Source organism: Nyctereutes procyonoides, unplaced genomic scaffold, assembly GCF_905146905.1.
Source record: "Nyctereutes procyonoides isolate TBG_1078 unplaced genomic scaffold, NYPRO_anot_genome, whole genome shotgun sequence".
Taxonomy (NCBI): domain Eukaryota; kingdom Metazoa; phylum Chordata; class Mammalia; order Carnivora; family Canidae; genus Nyctereutes; species Nyctereutes procyonoides.
In genome coordinates, this window is record NW_026575129.1 from 3,610,963 (window position 1) to 3,629,795 (window position 18,833).

General features: G+C 43.3%; 1 protein-coding gene across 2 annotated transcripts in view; it reads right to left on the bottom strand.

Annotated features, from left to right (window-relative positions):
- Nucleotides 1-13,507, bottom strand: part of ARSB (arylsulfatase B) — a 171,395-nt gene extending 157,888 nt beyond the window's left edge. For both annotated transcript variants that reach the window (XM_055342323.1, XM_055342324.1), the window contains exon 1: nucleotides 13,144-13,507. In XM_055342323.1, the coding sequence (XP_055198298.1) occupies nucleotides 13,144-13,473 (330 nt within the window). In that variant the 5' untranslated portion in view covers nucleotides 13,474-13,507. The remainder of the gene's footprint in view (nucleotides 1-13,143) is intronic.
- Nucleotides 13,508-18,833: the final 5,326 nt, after the last annotated feature.

Consider the following 18,833-nt stretch of genomic DNA (forward strand, 5'->3'; position numbering starts at 1 on the left):
GCAGACCATCCTGAAGGCAGCCTTCTCTATATGACACTCTTCATCTCTAGGTTCTTTCTTTCCTTTTCTTCTGGTCCAGGGCCAGCGGCTCCACTGGGTTACACACTATCACTTGTGTTACCCTTACCCCAATTCACACATTTTTAAATAGCCCCTCTATATATAAACCTCCCTAAATCATCCTAATTTGAATGTGCCATCTCCTTCCAGCTAGGGTCCTGAATAATAAGGATACTACAATATCTAGGCCGAGGCAGGAAACATTGCTCTCAAAACACACACACACACAACCCAAAATCATAGAAGGATTCTGTTCATGGTTAACAGCTTGAAATTTACTCAATAGAAAATTAATCCTAGGTCCAAAAACTTTATAATATATACTAATTGGCAACAGTGCAGGATAAGGAAAGACACTATTTTAGGGAACCCAAAAGACCCAGTGGAAACAAATGCTATGTGCAGATTTCTTTAAACAGAAAGCTCATCCATTACATGCACAGAATTAACTCTGATAGCTATAAAGCAGTGCCAAGGGATGCTGTGTGATTTGGTTTTCCTAGTCCATGGGCATCAAGCCAGGTGGTCAGCTGAAGCCTGTTTCTATTATCTACAATCATATGGAGCAGAGAATTTGTTCTTTTCAATTCCCGAGAATTTATTTGACAGAGCATTTTTATGGCATTACTGGGGAAGTGGAAGCCAAACTCTGGATGAAAGCCAAAAACATGTTTTTAGTCTGTTCAAACACTATTTGAAGTAGGGAAGCTGTTATGTGTAGAGAAGCAGTAAACAGGCAAATGCTGAGCTGGTTCCAACCGAGCACTTTAGTGCAGAACTACAGATCCACGCCATGCTTCATGGGGCAGGATGATAAGAGGACACTAATAGGAATCAACTAAAAAAGAACTGTCCTTTTGTAATAACAACAGCATCTAAAACAATTCCATTCTAACCCCAGTCTCTGAAGTCCAGAGAGCACGTATGAATGGAGAGGACTACATACATAATATACAAGAATCCAAAGGAGTTACTCTCTACCTACCACGTGTGCCTATCTCTTCTTAATTAGACCAAAGCTTCTTTCAGAAAAAGCTCCTCCTAAGATTTCACTTAACTCTCAAGGACTCCCTGCACAAAGGTAAAAGGTCTGTAAAATCAGTGAAGTACCTGGCTTGTCTCTAGATTCTTTCCATGAGATGACTGATAAGAATCCCTGTGTGTTTGGTTGCATATAAAATTGATTTGATCTATGAGTTGACATGGGAGATATTACCAGCGTAGTCTCAAGAACTTAAAAGAGAAAGGCCTATCTCTTGGAGGGAGAGGGGAGGAGGCTGGCTCCCACCGTCAGAATTGCTCACTATTCCTTTTTAAGAGGTCCAGGCAGCCTATTGATTATCTACAGGATTTGGAAGCCCAGAGCACAGCATTTCAGCTACACTGATAATAAACTCTCCCGGGGGCTGCATGGATCGTGGCCACACATACGGCAGTGAGAGCTGTTTCTGCCCTAACTTAATAGCGCTTAGATAATGTCTAGTTGAACAGAAGGAAGATTCTATCCTATCAGCTAGACCTGTGCAAGATGACCTCATCCCCTCACTGAACCCACATATTTGTACACCACCTGCTACCGTACTTTAAAATTCAGAAAAGCAGGCAGCTCCACCCTCCCGCAGTCCACACCAAAGGCCTGAGAGGGAAACTTCGTGACCGGAACACAATCACAGAACAAACCGGGGGCCTGCCAGGAATTCAGAATTTCCAGCCTATGTCTGAGCCAGCACACTACAGGTTTTAACCACGGTCAAGTACCACTCATGCCACCTTAGGGTTTATTCCTGGAGCTGCCCCACAGAACAAATGGATAGTGGAGAATCTGCTCCCTCCCCCCATAAGCCTTCTAAAAGCCATCAGCTGCCCATGCTGTTGAAGCCAAGAGCTACAGAACACGCATTATGTGTGTTAGGGGCCTGACACTGCCATCTGGCCTGGTCTCCCAGAACTCAGGCTGCAGAGCTGGCTGGTGTCGCTGACAGTTTTAAGGGTCCATTTATTTTGGTGTTGATTAGCAAAGAGTGTAAATCTCTGGCTAAGCCCACAAAGGGATGTAGTTTATAAAAAGAATAAACAAGGCAAAAACTGTATCAGTGCCTTCCTCTGTTTAAATTATAAATCCAACCCAAAGCGCAAAATGAAAAGGAAAGGAAAATCTGGATGAACAGAAATTTTTAGTCAGGTGATATGACTAAAGAAATAAAGAGAGTTTAGGTTCAGAGTGATTCTTGAAATAACAAACCTCAAAAATCAATCAGCAAAACAAAACAAAACAAAAACCCCATAAGTCAATGGGTCATACTTCACTCAACCCCAAACTTACTTCTTTATTTCCTCACTTCCAATTACGTGGGAAGTAAAATATGTAAAACATGGAATTGTTTCTTTAAAATATTTTCAATGCTTGTGGGAATATGGCTTCCAGATGCCCCTTCCCTTCTGGGAAAATGTTTCTTGGCTCCGGCTAGGCTTAGGGCAGATATCTGGCTTCAGCGAAAACAAAAGACCCATCAGATCAAGTCATCCTCGTGGCTCCCTGCACTAGGGCCCTGAGGTGTTTTAACAGTGGGCCTTCTTATCAGTCACTATGGACCCAACACAGCCTTTGCTCCTCCGCCTAAGGAAGCATGGAAAGAGAGGCTAACCAGTACTTTCTCTTCAGAGGTGCCTGTGGCCCCTAGACTGTGTGCTCCCCTAACGTCACTCCTTGGATGCCACCACCAGAGGGTCCCGTGAACACTCCCAGTGTGTGACCTACTTCTTGCCCCAATCACTCTACCTACTTCTTCGAGCTCTTCACTCCTCTTTGCCCCACTTCCAGTCTTAGACTCCAGCGAGAGGTGACCAGGGGCAGGAGCCTACTGTCCACAGGGGAGGCAACCAGGTGGGGGGCTGATAAAGGATGGGCAGGCAGGGTGCCGGGGGACTAAAGAAAAGAAGCTGGGGGGCGAGAGCATCCGCAGGGGGAATTCATTGCTCTTTCCACGCCAGCATGCAATGCCCTGCTCTGCCTGTAGCCACGGGTCTCAGCTGCTCACATTCTTAAAATGAACTTGAAGCAAGTCAACAATCACCCACGATGCTGCTGCCCAGCCTCCTTCCTCTATTTCCTGCCAAGGTCCTGCGTCAGGGGTGAGTAAGGAGCCCTGAGATGTCCTGTCCATTTATCAACGTGATTAAGAAAAATGTGACTTGGTTCCCCTAAGAATGAAACCTTGGAGTCATCTTTCATCACTTGTATCGCCTGCGAAGGTTACAGAGTTCTGGTGGAGTGGTCCCCTCAGTTCCCAAGGTGAGAATGTTCCCAGCTGAGGGCCCAAGTTACTTTCCTTACTTTTTTCCTAGCAGGAAGTGTTCCCACTAAGGCCCACTGCCATTGTTACCCTTTCATCTTTTCAGTTCTCTTGAAAAGACAGCAGGAGCCCTGGCATGTCAACCATAAGCAGCAAAGACAGGGAGCTTGAGCTCTCTCAGGAAACACTCGGGAGGTAGAGTACTTGGCACATTCGTTCACTTAGTTGTTCAACACTGACTGCTGCTCCAGGCCAGGCACAAGCAAGGCAATCCTAAGGACAAGTCAGACTTGAGAATGAACAACCACATAAAATGTGTAGTAAGAATACAGAGGTATAACAAATATTTTGTATTGAATAAAGTCAATTTGTAAGAATAAAGAAATTAAGCATTTTCAAGTCTTATGACTAAAAACACTATACAAATTCTATTAGAAAAGCTGGCAGGTTTTCATTTATTGACCATTTTTACAGACATCTTTATTACATATTTTTATTGGAATATATGTGACATATAACACTATGTAAATTTAAGGTGTACTGCATTTATACATTGTGACATCATTCCCATTGTAGTAGTAATTATTACCTCTTTCATGTTACATAATCATCCTTTCTTTTTAGTGCTTGGAATCATTAAGTTCTAGTCTCTCAGCAAGTTTGAGGATTACAGTACTGCTGTCTATGTTGACATTAGATCTCCGTCTTATTTACTGCTTGTTGCAAGTCTATACCTTTAAACAACATCTGTCTTATCCTCTTACCCCTGGAGGATTTTTTTTTTTAAGATTTTATTTATTTATTCATGAGAGATACAGAGAGAGGGGCAGAGACACAGGCAGAGGGAGAAGCAGGCTCCTTGCAGGGAGTCCGACGTGGGACTTGATCCCAGGTCCCCAGGATCACACCCTGGGCTGAAGGCAGGGGCTAAACTGCTGGGCCACCCAGGGATCCCCCTCCCCTGGAGGAATTTTAAATTTACATTTCAATCCTGAGATTTCGGGATCCCTGGGTGGCGCAGCGGTTTGGCGCCTGCCTTTGGCCCAGGGTGCAATCCTGGAGACCCGGGATCAAACCCCACGTCAGGCTCCCTGCATGGAGCCTGCTTCTCCCTCTGCCTGTGTCTCTGCCTCTCTCTCTCTCTCTCTCTCTCTCTCTCTCTCTCTCTCTCTCTCTGTGTGTGTGTGTGTGTGTGACTATCATGAATAAATAAATAAAATCTTAAAAAAAAATCCTGAGATTTCAAACAAGGGGAAAGCGAATATAAAATCTACTTCATTATATGCACAACATACCTCTGAAGGATACCCAGAAACTGATAAATAGGAACTCTGTACAGGAAGGAGGGCTGAGGACCAAGATGAAAAGGTCTTTTTTTATGCATACCTCTATTTAAATCTCTTATAGGTGAAACTTTGAAAGGATTTCCCAACAACAATTTTTAAAATAAACTTAATTTAAAAAAGGAGGAGAGGGAGTAAAAAATTGAATTCCAACTGGAGTAACATGCAAAGAATGCCACATGGCACTTAATTGTGGTTCCTTAACGTATGTTTGCTTAAAATACTGTTCATTTAGAAACGTTCAGTAGAGAGCAGCTTCCAATGTAATATCACTATGAAAACCTAAGTTAGTTGAAGTTTAATATTTTATCAGGAGCAGCCAGTATGATACAGGGAGACCCTGCCTCCCCCTCTGAGCTCCAAGCAGGCTTTTCATACCCTCTTACACTCAGTTCCAGCCACAGAGACCTTGTCCTACTTCTTAGAAACTGCTCACTGCAGCATGGAGGGCCTGCACTTGGTTGTCCCTTCCACTGGGTTACACTCTCTTTCCCAGTATCTTTGAATGGCTGGCTCCTCTTCTTTCAGGCCTCTGTCCCTATCTCCTTCTTGGACATAATTTCCTGAGTCACTTAGCACTCTACCTACTTCATTTTCTTCTCTATATTTAATACCAGGACATTTAAATTCACCTAGCTTACTCATCTGTTTATATGTTTATTTCATCCCCCCTTGGTCGCTACTGTTCACCTCACCTCCAACAGACTACAAGTACCAGGGGATCCCCAGAGTAGAGCAAATGCCGGTCTAAACAGCTGCTCAATAAATATTTGTTGAATGAAGGAATAAGTGAATGCATTTTACTTAATGCTGTTGGACTGAAAGCTTTCGCCTAAGATCAGGAATAAGAAAAGGATGTCCACTCTTGCTACTTCTAATCAACATTGTACTGTAAGTTCTAGTCAGGGCAATTATGTAAGCACTCAGAATGGAAAGCCTCCAGATTGGAAAGGAAAACGCAAAACTATTTCTATTCGCAGATGATAAGATCTTGTATATAAGAAATCCTAAAGATCACACACACACACACACACACACACACACACACACCCCTTTAGAACTAGTAAGTTCAGCAAGGTTGCAGGATACAGATCAACTGTCAGTTGCATTTCCATATACTAGCAATAAACAATTGAAAATGAAATTAAGAAAATAATTAACAATATCCAGAAGAATAAAAACTTAGAAATAAACATAACCAAAGAATCGCAAGACTTGTATGCTAAACACTACAAAACATTATTGGAAAGAAATTAAAGACCTAAATAAGTAGAAACATATCTCATATTCATAAATTAGAAGACTTATATTGTTAAGGTGGTAATACTCCCCAAACATATTTATAGATCAGTGCAGTTCCTATCAAAATTCCACATTTTTTATAGAAAATTCAATCTTTTTTTTTTTAAGATTTTATTTATTCATGAGAGACACAGAGAGAGAGGCAGAAACACAGGCAGAGGGAAAAGCAGGCTTTCTGAGAGGGAAGCCCAATGTGGGACTCGATTCCAGGACCCTGGGATCACGACTAGAGCCAAAGGCAGCCGCTCAACCAGAGTCACCCAAGCGCCCCAAATCAGTCTTTAAAAAGAACAAAATTGGAGAACTCATATTTTCTGATTATGAAACCTACTACAAAGCTAGAGTAATCAGGATAGTGTGGTTCTGTCATAAGGATACACATACAGATCAAAAGAATAAAATTGTTTAAGTCCAGAAATAAATCCACATACCTGTGGTCAACCGATTTGTGACAAGAGTGGAAAAAGCATTTGATAAGGAAAGAAGTCTTTTTTTTTTAAGATTTTATTTAGTTATTCATGAGAGATACAGAGAGAGAGAGAGAGAGAGGCAGAGGGAGAAGCAGGCTCCATGCATGGAGACCAACGTGGGACTTGGTCCCGGGTCTCCAGGATCACACCCTGGGCCAAAGATGGTGCTAAACCGCTGAGCCACCCAGGCTACCCAAGAACAGACTTTTTAACATATGGTGCTGGAACAACTGGGCATCCACATGCATCCACATACCTCAGAAAAATACAAAAATTGGGACGCCTGAGCGGCTCAGCGGTGGAGCATCTGCCTTTGGCTCAGGGCGTGATCCCGGGATCCTGGGATCAAGTTCCACGTCAGGCTCCCTATGGGGAGCCTGCTTCTCCCTCTGCTTATGTCTATGCCTCTCTCTGTGTCTCTCATGAATAAATAAATATTTTTAAAAATACAAAAATTAACTAAAAATGGATCAAAGACCTAAATGTAAGAACTGAAGCTATAAAACTCGTAGAAGAAAACAGAGGTGACTCTTCATAATCTTAGTGGTTTCTTAGATATGACACCAAAAGCACAAACAGCCAAAGAAATTAAGTTGAACTACATCAAAATTTAAAAGTTTTGTGCATAAAAGGGCACTATTAAGAAAGCAAAATGAAAACCCACAGGAGGAAATATTTGCAAATCATGTATGTGAAAAGACTCTAGCATCCAGAGTATATGAAGAACTCGTACAACTCAACAACAAAAAGACAACTCAATTTAAAAATGGCAAAGGATTGAGCAGAGATTTCTCCAAAGAAATCTACAAATGAGGGGATCCCTGGGTGGCTCAGCAGTTTGGCGCCTGCCTTTGGCCCAGGGCGCGATCCTGGTGTCCCAGGATCAAGTCCCACGTCAGGCTCCTCGCATGGAGCCTACTTCTCCTTCCTCCTGTGTCTCTGCCCCCCGCCTCATAAATAAATAAATAAACAAACAAACAAATAAATCTTTAAAAAATATATACAAATGACGAATAAGACATGAAAAGATGCTCAATGCTATTAGGGAAATGCAAATCAAACGGACAATGAGATGCCACTCCATACCCACTGGGATGATTAGAAGGCTATAATCAAAAAGACAGTAACAAGTGCTGGCAAAGACATGAAGAAACCGGAACTCACATACGTTGGTGGGAATGGTGTATCTGCTATGGACACAGTTCGGCAGCTCCTCAAAAAATTAAACATAGAGTTGCCATATTATCTAGCATTATACTCCTAGGCATAAACCCAAAAGAGGTGACCAAAAAATACGTACATGGATGTTCACAGCAGCATTATTCACAATAGCCAAAAGACAAAGTCCATCAACTGATGGATAAATAAAATGTTGGTATATCCATACAATAGAATATTATGTGACCATAAAATGGCTTGGTATATGTCACAATAGGGATGAAAGGATATCTATCATATAATTCCATTTATATAAAATGTCCAAAATAGGCAATTCTATAAAGGCAGAAAGTAGATTAATGGTTTCCAGGGGCTGGGGGCAGAGGGCAATGAGGACGGACTGCCAACAGTTACGGGGTTTCTTTATGGGGTAATTGCAATGTTCTACAATTAGACAATGGCGATGGTTGTACAACTTTGCAGATATGTGAAAAACTGATAAATTATACACTTAAAATGGTGCATTTGGTGGTATGTGAAATACAACTTTAAGAAGAAAATAGAGTATACAGTGCCTGGCTGACTCAGTCAGTGGAGCATATGACCCTTGATCTTTGGGTTGTGAGTTCAAGCCCCATGAGATACTTAAAAATAAAGTCTTTTTAGAAAACAGAGTATAGGAAAATAGGCAATATCTTATGTTGCTGGTCGGAATGTAGATTGATACATCCCACTGAAATGCAATTTTGTAGGATTTATCAAAATTACTGGGGCACCTGGTTCAGTCTGTTAATCATCTGCCTTGGGCTCAGGTCAGGATCCCAGGGTCCTAGGATAGAGCCTGGCATTGCGCTCCCCGCTCAGTGGGGCATCTGCTTCTCCCTCTCCCTCTGCTCCTCCCCCTGCTTGTGCTCTCTCTCTTCCTCAAATAAATAAAATCTTTTTAAAAAAAATTACAAATTCACCCACCCTTAAACCTAGAAACAGTCCTTTTCTAAGAATTTATCCTGCAGATATATTCATGTGTAAAATGATATATAGTGAAGGTACTGACTTCAGTTTTGATATATCAAAAGACTGGAAACAATCTACATGTTCATCATAATGTGACCAGTTAAACAAATTATATCCACTTACAAAGTATTACACAGCCATAAAAATCAAGATGCTCTTTTAGTAATGATGTGGAATTATTTCAAATGTAAAATAAAACAAACATGTGAAGAGTATGCTATCATCCATATAAAAAGCGAGAAAAGGTATATCTATATATGTATTTGCTTGTATATACATAAAATACTTTTTGAAAGATATATGTGCACAATTCAGATAGCACTGTTTGCCTCCAAAGATCAGAAACAGGATGCCTAAGGATCAAAACAGTGTATGTGTGCGTGTGCATATGCGCAGGGAGAGATATTCAGTAATTTTTGAGTTTTCAAACCATTATAGTTTCTATTTAAGAAGAAAAACAAAATATACATGTAAAATATTTTTAAAATAATGAATGAATGAGTCATAGGGCCATGGTTAGGACAGTATACAAAGACCTGAATTCTAGTTCTGAACTAGAATAACCATAACCATTTACCTCCTCTGCTGATCAGTCTCCCTATTGCCCGTTTGATCAAACGCCATGCATTTTTCACGAAAGTATGCAGGTTTAAAAAGGTTCCTATGTGAGGATTCTGAACAATTATGTATCTCAATATAAAAGGCTGGGTCTTTTCCGTTTAAACAAGCTCCTGGCAGCAGAACAAGCAGCAACGTTGTAAGGCACACAGCATTGGGCAAGATTAATCTCTCTTCCCGCCAGTAGATGGGGTCAGTAGGTACGATAACATGTATTTGCTAAGTTAGAAATCTGCTCTATGGGACACAGGGCCTTAGAGTCAAAGAAATGTAGAGCTAGAAAGAGCCTGAGAGTTCAGCCCAACTCCCATATTTTACAGATGTCAAAAATGATGTCCAGCAGGTCAGAGTCTGAAGACTGATGTGAAGACTGGAACCCACATCTCCTTATTCCCAAACAGTCCTCATCACTAAATAATAAGCCAAAAACCTAAAACTCAGGATTTGGGGAAATTCAGTTCAATCAGTCTAAGCTTAGTTATCACTTTATACTTTTCTAATCTAAAGTTACATGACTTTGGGAAGGATGGGTCTCTAAACATTCTATCAAAGTTGATTATTAAGCTCACAGATATAAGTATTACAGTTATTTCAAGTACCTAAATTTGAAATCATCAAATTTCCTCATTTTAGTGTCTAAATTTTTGCACAACACGTGACTCATTCAGAAATAAAACCTCTCCCCCGTTTTCATTTTCCATTTAACGTAGGCAATTCCTAACTTGAAATATGACGACAGGTTTATTTTTTGTTGTCGAGACGTTTGGAAATGACCCAAATGTCCAAGAATAATGGATTATTTAGTAAATCTGAAGCAGCTCTTGTGATGATATTTTTAATAATTCTGAGTGGGCAATAGTCTAGTGGTTATAAAGCCACAGTGCCTGGCCAAATCCTGGTCTACCGCCTGTGACCCTGGGCTAGGTTCTTACCCTCTTCCACCCTTGGTTTCCTTGTTATCAAATAGGGATAAAAGCAATACCTACCTCAGCAGGTTGCTGAGAGAAGTAAACGAACTAAAGTGTAAAGTACTCAGAATGGTATCAGTATATTGTACGTGAGGGCAATGAGGCTCCAGCTCTCCCTGAAACGTTGGCTCCTTTTTTTAAAAAAAAAAAAAAAAAGATGCTTGCTAGCCTGAGGTAATTTGTAATTGGGTCTCCTGAACTCAGAATAAAACAGGGGTGAAAAGTCAAGCAAAACGTTTGGGGAGGCTAGCTTGCTCCACTGAGGGGTCTCTAAACTGTTCTGGAGTATGCGCAGCTTCTACCCTTCCTTCGCTTCTACCTATGGGCTACTCTACACACATTGTTTCTCCAAGAAGCAATAGTGGTGAGTGGCAGAGAAGGATGTTTGGGGAACAAAAGCAGCCAATTATCAGAACAAGTTTTGTAAAGTATGGTGTTTGCTTTCCTGTTCAAGTCTGTTGGAAGGGAGGAAGTTAGAGAAAAGAATGGCCTTCCCATTCTTCTGCAATTTTTCAGTTCTCTTATTTCAGAGCAAATGCAGAACTAATTGGGGCAGATCTTGCGTTCTCTCCTTTCTTCTTTACTCAAATGCTCTCTTACTCTTACAAAGTGTCCAGGGCGAGATCTGCCTTAGAGCATAGATTCCTGATTACACCTAACAGCCAAAGTTAGACCTGTGGAAAGTACTTAGAGCCGATGTGAAGGGAGCCATCCTTTATCTCCATGGCAAACCTTGGCTATAGCTCCTTCTTAGTCCTGTGGTAAAACTCTATCTTTTCTGCTCTAGAAGTCTTCAGATCACTGTGGAAATCTTTATCGCAAATAAACCTTCCCTTCTCTTGATCTCAGGACAACATGAGGTTAGGGTTGATCTGAGAGGCTACATGCACACAGACCTACTAGGGCAAGGTTCAAGCATATCTCGTGACTTGCACAACAAGGGCTCAAAATATGCTTAATGAAAAACAATATGTATATAAGGAGGTATGCTTGGGTTCTCAAACAGTATTCATTTATTGAATTTAATATAATAGCCATAATCACATTGGGATCTTATAAAATCATCAATCTTCCTGAAAAAAAGGATACAACTTTATGGGCCTGAGATGACTTGTAGATACAGGAGAGGCACAGACCTAATTTTACCACTTTCTAGCTCTGTCATTCTTAACATGTAATCGAACTTCTGCAAGTTTATTTGCTCATCTGTAAAAGAGGATGAAAAGTTACATCTACCTCATGGGCTATTTCAAGAATTTATTTTAAAAAAGGTCCAGCACTATGCAAATGTTGTTGATATTCTTATTTATTTAGCATACATCACGCTCTCTACAAGTAGCATATCCCTGTTAACTACATAGAAGTTTTTAAAGAAAAGCTTTTAAAGATAATGTGATTACTTCACACCTGTCAGATTGGCCAGTATCAAAAGAATAAGAAATAACAAGCGTTGGTGACAATGTGGAGAAAAGGGACCCCAGGAAACCCTCCCACATGGCTGATAGGAATGTAAATTGGTGCAGTCACTAGGGAAAACGGTACGGAGTTTCCTCAAAGAAAATTAGTAATAGACCCACATGGGCAGCCCGGGTGGCTCAGCGGTTTAGCGCCGCCTGCGACCCAGGTGTGATCCTGGAGACCCGGGATCGAGGCCCACGTCGGGCTCCCTGCATGGAGCCTGCTTCTCCTTCTGCCTGTGTCTCTGCCTCTCTCTCTCTCATGAATAAATAAATAAAATCTTAAAAAAAAAAAAAAAGAAAGAAAAAAAAGAAGACCCACAGGGCCCAGCAATTCCACTTCTGGATAGCTACCAGAAAGAAAGGGCAAAGCAACCTGAGGAGAGGAAGGCAGCCCTGAGTTCTCTGCAGCATTCTTTACAGCAGCCAAGACGTGGAAGCAGCCTACGTGTCCATCCAAAGATTAAATGCATAGTGGACTATTACACGGCCATACAACAGGATGAACTCTTAGCCCTGGCACGACGCGGATTGGCCCAGGGGGTACAATGCTAAGGGAACCGAGAAAGACAGACCCTATGATCCCACCCTATGTGTGAACTAAAAACAAAACAATGATCGAAGACAAACAGATACAAGATACAAGTCACGGAATCAGGGAACAGAGGGTTTCCAGAGGGCAGAGGCCTGGGGGGGGGGTGCAGGGGAGATGGGGAAGGGTCGCGGCGCACACCTGCCGACGCAGGCCAGGTGGGTCACCGGCCACGGCGAGGCCACGGCTTCGTGCGGTGATAAACCACAGCTACACTTGGGCGGAGCCCGGATTATTTCATGACGTGTAAAACTAGAGTCACTGCGACGGACCCCTGAAGCTCCCGGGATACCACGCCCCCACCACGCCCATCACCCTCGGTGATCGGCGACCCCGAGGCTCAGCAGCGCCCGCACAAGGTCCGGGCGGAGAGGCCCGCCAGCCGCCCCAGGGCAGCCACGCGGGGAGGCTCACTGCAAACCCTCGGGCTGCGGGCAGGCGGGTGCACCGCAGCCCGCCCCGCTCCCCCCCCCCCCCGCGCTCCTCGGGGCCTCTCCGCGGAGTCCGCCTGACCCCGGGCCCCGGACGGGCTCGCAGGCCCAGCAGCCGGCGCCGCCCCGGGAGCCCTTTCCCCAGCCGCACCTCCCGAGAGCGGGAGCGGGGGCGGCCCCGGAGCAGGTGGGCGGGCGGCGCTCGGGGCGCCTGCGCAGAGGCGGCGGCCTGCGGCCCCGGAGCAGCTGGGGCGGGCGGGAGGCCGGCGCTCGGGGCGCATGCGCAGAGGCGGCGGCCGGCGGCCCGCGGCCCGGGAGGAGCGGCGGCGGCCCCGCGCGGGGAGCGGCCGCCTCGCCCCGCCCGCCCCCGGCGTCTCGGCCGCGGCGCCCTGCGCACCCGCGAGGCTGGCGGGGCGGGGGCGCCGCGGGCGGCGTACCTGGTAGCGGCCGGTGAGCAGCTGGCTGCGCGAGGGCGTGCACAGCGGCTGCGTGTAGTAGTTGTCCAGGAGCACCCCGGCGGCCGCCAGCGCGTCCAGGTGCGGCGTGCGGATGCGCGAGCCGTGGAAGCCCACGTCGTGCCAGCCCAGGTCGTCCGCCAGCACGAAGACCAGGTGCGGCGGCCCGGCGGCCCGAGCGCCGGCGCCCGGCGGGGCGAGCAGCAGCAGCAGCAGCAGCAGCCGCAGCAGCAGCAGGCGGAGGACGCCGGGGAGCCTCGGCCGCCGCGGCCCGGGACCTCCGGGCAGGCTGGCCGCCCCGCGCCCGCACATCCTTCGCGGCCCGCGGCCCCGCCGCCTGTGGCGCCCGCAGCCCCCGGCGCCGCTGGTAGAATCAGGAACTGGCGGCCGGGCCTGCCCCGCCCCCGCCCGGGACTCCCCCCGCCCCCCCCCCCGCGGCCAGCGGAGCCCGGGCGCCCCCGCCCCCGCCGCCTCCGACCCGGGCCCGGCCGCTGCCGGGGGAGGGGCCGGCGCCCGGTGGGCCCGGTGGGGCCGGGCCGCGTGGCACCCTCCAAGAGGAGCAGCTGCGGTCTTTGCAGTGCCTCTCTCTGGTTTACAAAGCGCTTTCTTTAAGTCTCTCCACGACCTCGGTTACTGCGAATTATAAACACTGCACCCTCCTTTCCTTTTTCTTTCACTGAATAAGGCCGTTTGTAGTTGGTTCAACCTAACCCAGACTCAGATCTTGAGCCTTGATGTTTTAAGGGCCCTGGGGGAATCCTTTCTAGCAGAAGAGCTCGGACTTATGCAAGTGGGAGGTGGATGGAGAGGCAGACTCTAGATGAGGTTTCAGATTCATTTATGAAGAGCACACACACGTGAAGCCACTTCCTCCTCACTACCCAAGAGGGGCCAAATGCACACTCCGACTGCGCGGTGCCCCTTCGAAGGGACGGCTTTGCTTAGGCTGCCCTGAGGATTTTGGGGGGTGTTGTGTGACCACTGAGCAGCTCATTAATTAGCTCGTCCGAGTAGGAGCCCTTTCAGGGCCTGGCTCTGACGCTTAAGTAGTGAACCAGGGAACTATAGTATCTAATTTGCCTGAAATCATCTGGATGGAAGGAAAAAATTTCCTTAACCACATGCTCATTGAATTGGGAAGTTAGCCTTAGGACCAGCACATTCCCACTGCCATCCAAACGCTCTGCCTCTTCTATGCCTGGGGATAGACTGTAACTATTTACAGTAGGGGGAGTGGATTATGCGCTGTATCCTCTCAGGTTAACCGAGTCTGATGCCCTGGGAACTATTTCACAGCTTTATAAGCTGTAGATAACAGATAGGAATGGAAACTAGTTCTTGTTTATACCTAACACAAATGAATTCTATCCAGTGGAGTGACAACCCCCACTGCCACCGTGGAAAAACGTTTTGCCTCCACTTGCACATTTATTTTAATATTCATGATATGATCCTCGGGTTTTAACTAGTTTTAACACCTTACCAGCTTCCTCATTAGTAAATTAAAATCTTTAACATATATTCATTTCTATATTCGTACAAGGGTCATTATTGTTTTTGAAAAATATTAACATGGAGAGTTTTGCTCTTACATATATTTATTTTTATTTGCATGAAGTGGATTAGTTTATGTTACATCCACTTTTTTTTTAAGATTTTATTTATTTATTCATGAGAGACAGAGAGAGAGAGAGGCAGAGACACAGGCAGATGGAGAAGCAGGCCCCATACAGGGACCTCGACGTGGGACTCGATCCCAGGACTCGGATCACACCCTGGGCTGAAGGCGGCGCTAAACCGCTGAGCCACCCAGGCTGCCCAACAACATCCACGTTTAATCTCTGGTGGAATTTAGCACGAAAAATAATTAAATTTATCATTAAATTCAAAAGAATAATTTTGAAGAGCTGTTTGATTATTATGTTAAAGCTTGAAATTTTCATTTAAACACCCTGTAAGAAATTATAAAGGCTTGAGAATTCTCCTCTATGGCCGTTGCATGTCCTTCGCCTTAACCTTGCATGTTTCTCCCTACCCTTCCTGATAGAAATGTAATTGCCCAAACCAATTGAGCTGCTAATCTGCAGAAACAGTTCCTCCTTTGACCACCTGCTCCAGAAACTAGCTAAACTTGCACTGAGACTTCTCATATCTTGCATTTTTGAACAAAAATGTATGATAATTGTGCCCTGGAAATGTGCCAATGAGTTAATTAAAAAGAATTCATTTATTTGTATCTATTTATTGAACACATGATATGCAATACATGCTAGTTATTGTGAAATCTCTCACTTGGACTTTGGTGTTTCTTGATGACTAGATTCAGGTGGTGGGTTTGAGCAGAAGTATCATAAAAACAATGTATCTTTTTGATGCTTTTTAAAGATTTTATTTATTTACTCATGAGAGACACACACAGAGAGGCAGAGACATAGGCCGAGGAAGAAGTAGGCTCTCTGCGGAGTCTGGTGTGTGACTCCATCCCAGGACCCCGGGATCATGACCCAAGCCAAAGACAGATGCCTAACCACCAAGCCACCCAGGTGCCCCTTGATGCTTTGTATTAAAAAGGGCATGATGTTGATTTATTATTTGATCACTTTTTTAAGGCAGCCATTTCTCCACTATTAAGTTACTATTTTCCCCCTTGTAACTAATCATTATTTTACAGGGAGATACTTTGAGAATTTTTCTATTATTTCTAAAACTTTTGCTTATTAGTTTTAACACCCACTGATGCTTCTTGCTTTGATCTATGATTATTAGGATGGTTACTGAATAATGATTTTTCTAATTCCATCATTCCTTCTATATTAATTACTTGTCAAGTAAGGAAGAAGTTTGCCTTCTCTCCCATTAATTTGTTTATTTAAATCACTATGAACTCATGGATTCTCGGGGTTTTTAAGAAGATTTTACTATTTATTTTAGAGGGAGAAAGGAAGGGGTGGGGGAAGAGCAAAAGGGAGAGGGACAAGCAGACTCCCCGCTGAGCAGGGAGCCCAATACAGGGCTCTATCTTAGGACCCTGGGATCATGACCCCAGCTGAAAGTAGAGGCTTAACTGAGTGAGTCACCCAGGTGCCCCCAATTCTTGTTTTAATCAATGTGCTTTAATTATTTCAATCCTCAAATTTCCTTTGATTTGACCAGTGGGAACCCCTTCAGTCTGGCTCTCATATCCTTTTGGCATATCCTTTTTAAACTTTGAGCACTCCCTTGCTTTTTGATACAAGATATCTAGGCCCCATATTGTACTTTTCCTTCCCCAACCCTGGAATTAACCATTTCTATGAGGAACCCTGATTGCTTTTAGTGGAGGATGGCATCTAGAACCCAGTATCTGTTCTATAGGTGTGCTCATTGCTACTGGACTGTCATTACTTCTAGGATCTCTCATCAGACAAAGATAGCAACTAGATGTATGTAGTCATACATACATAAGTATGTATATATAGCATATTAATACACGTGAATAGGTATTAAACCATGAGTTCATCGTCAATACCTCCAATTCTACTTCCTCCTTTCCAAATGTATATGCTTAGTACCAATTCTCATTGTTACCAGCCGTTAAAGTTCGATACTTTTAATTTTTGACAATCTGATATGAGAAGTGGTTGGGACGCCTGGGTGACTCAGCAGTTGAGCGTCTGCCTTTGGCTCAGGGCATGACCCCAGGGTCCCGGGATCGAGTCCCACATCGGGCTCCCTGCATGGAGCCTGCTTCTCCCTCTGCCTGTGTCTCTGCCTCTCTCTGTGTGTGTCTCTCATGAATAAATAAATAGAATCTTAAAAAAAAAAAAGTGGTATCTCAGGATAGTTTTGGGTTTCTCATTTTTCTTAGGAATAAGGCTAAAAACATCATTTGATATGTGGAAGGGCCATTTTAACATCATTCTTGTGAACTGTGTCATTTTCAACTGGTTTTGGTCTTTTCCCTGAATTTTAAGAGTTCTTTATGTACTAGAGATGTGACCTCTTTAACTGTGATATGTATCAGAAAAATGTTTCTCTAACTTTGTCAACTACCAAATATTTTGTTATGGTGTTTTTAGATATGCCAAAGTGATTTTTTTAACCTGGTAAAATTTATCAATTTTTTTATTGCACCTGGATCCTGAGTCATGATTAGACTTTTCTTATATTAAAGTTAAAGTAAAATTCACCCATGTTTTCTTCTAGTAAGGTTCCAGCTTTCACATTAGATCCCTGATCCATTGGCATTTATTTTTGTGTGTAATGTGAGATTTGAATCTAATTTTACCTTTTTCCAAATGGTTACCCAGCTATCCTAGCACCATTTGTAAAGAAAGAAGTCCATCTTTGCCCCACTGCAATGAGATGCCACATTGAGCTTATGGTTAATTTTCTCATATACTGAGTCTTTTTCTGGGCTTTCTGTTCTATGTCGCTGGCATGTCTGTTGATTCATACACCGGTACCACACCATTTTAGTTACAGAGGCTTTACAATATATTTTGATGTATGATAGGAATAGTGACTCCTCATAACTTAATTTGTAATGTTTTCCTCGTTATTCCTGCACGTTTATTTTGTCATATGAACTCCAACACCAGCATGTCCAGTTCCATAAAAATGTTGGAAAAAATTTTTATTAGAATTGCATTAAATTTATAAATTAATTGAGGGACAACAGTAAACTTTGTAATGTTAAGTTGTCCTATCTAAAAACAAAGGTTATCATCCATTAAGTCTACTTTGGTGTCTTTTAGAAGTTTTAAAAATATTCCTCATATCAGTTTTGGCTTTTCTTGTTAAGTTTATTCCTAAGTATTTAATCTTCTCTGTTGCTATTGAAATGGGGCTTTCTTTATATCCTTTAACTGGTTATTATTTGTGGACATAAAACTTACTGATTTCTGCAGGGCAATTTGTGTTCTACCAAATACTGAATTATTTTCCCTGTTTAAGTTAAATTAACTTTTTAAGGGTTTTTCCAGTACATAATCATATCAATAACAATAATTTCAGTCCAGCTAGTGGCTCTGTCAGTTAAGCATCTGCCTTCGGCTCAGGTCATGATCCTAGAGCCCTGGGATCAAGCCCCACATCAGGCTCCCTGCTCAGCAGGAGTCTGCTTCTTCCTCTCCTTTTACCCCTCCTCCTGCTTGTGCTCTTGCTCTAAAATAAATAAATAACCTTAAAAAAAAGATATTATACGTAACACCTGGTTTGCATCTAACCCACACAAAACCTATTTAACCCATAGGTTAAAATCTCTTAACTCCTTAAGTCAGTAAGAAAAAGGCCAACAATCCATTTTTACATAGGCAAAAATCTAGGAACTTAATAATATTTAGCAGAAAAGGAAATACAAGTGGTTATTAAATAAATGAAAAGATATTCAACCTCACTCAAGAGGAAAAATACAAATCGAACTTTCAGTAATATACCACTGATACTGGTAATAACTCACTGCTTTGGGTATGGTATAAAGAAACTGTCTCATACATTAATCACAAAAGTGAAATTTGGCATAATCTCTAAAGGAAACAACTTTGCATGTTTATCAAAATACACATACACTTTAATCCAGCAATTCCAGTTGTATGAACTTATACTTCAGATATACTCAGTGTGAGAAATAGCATATGTATCAAGATAATCACTTTAGTTTTATTTTTATTAGAAAAAGGCAAATAGGGATC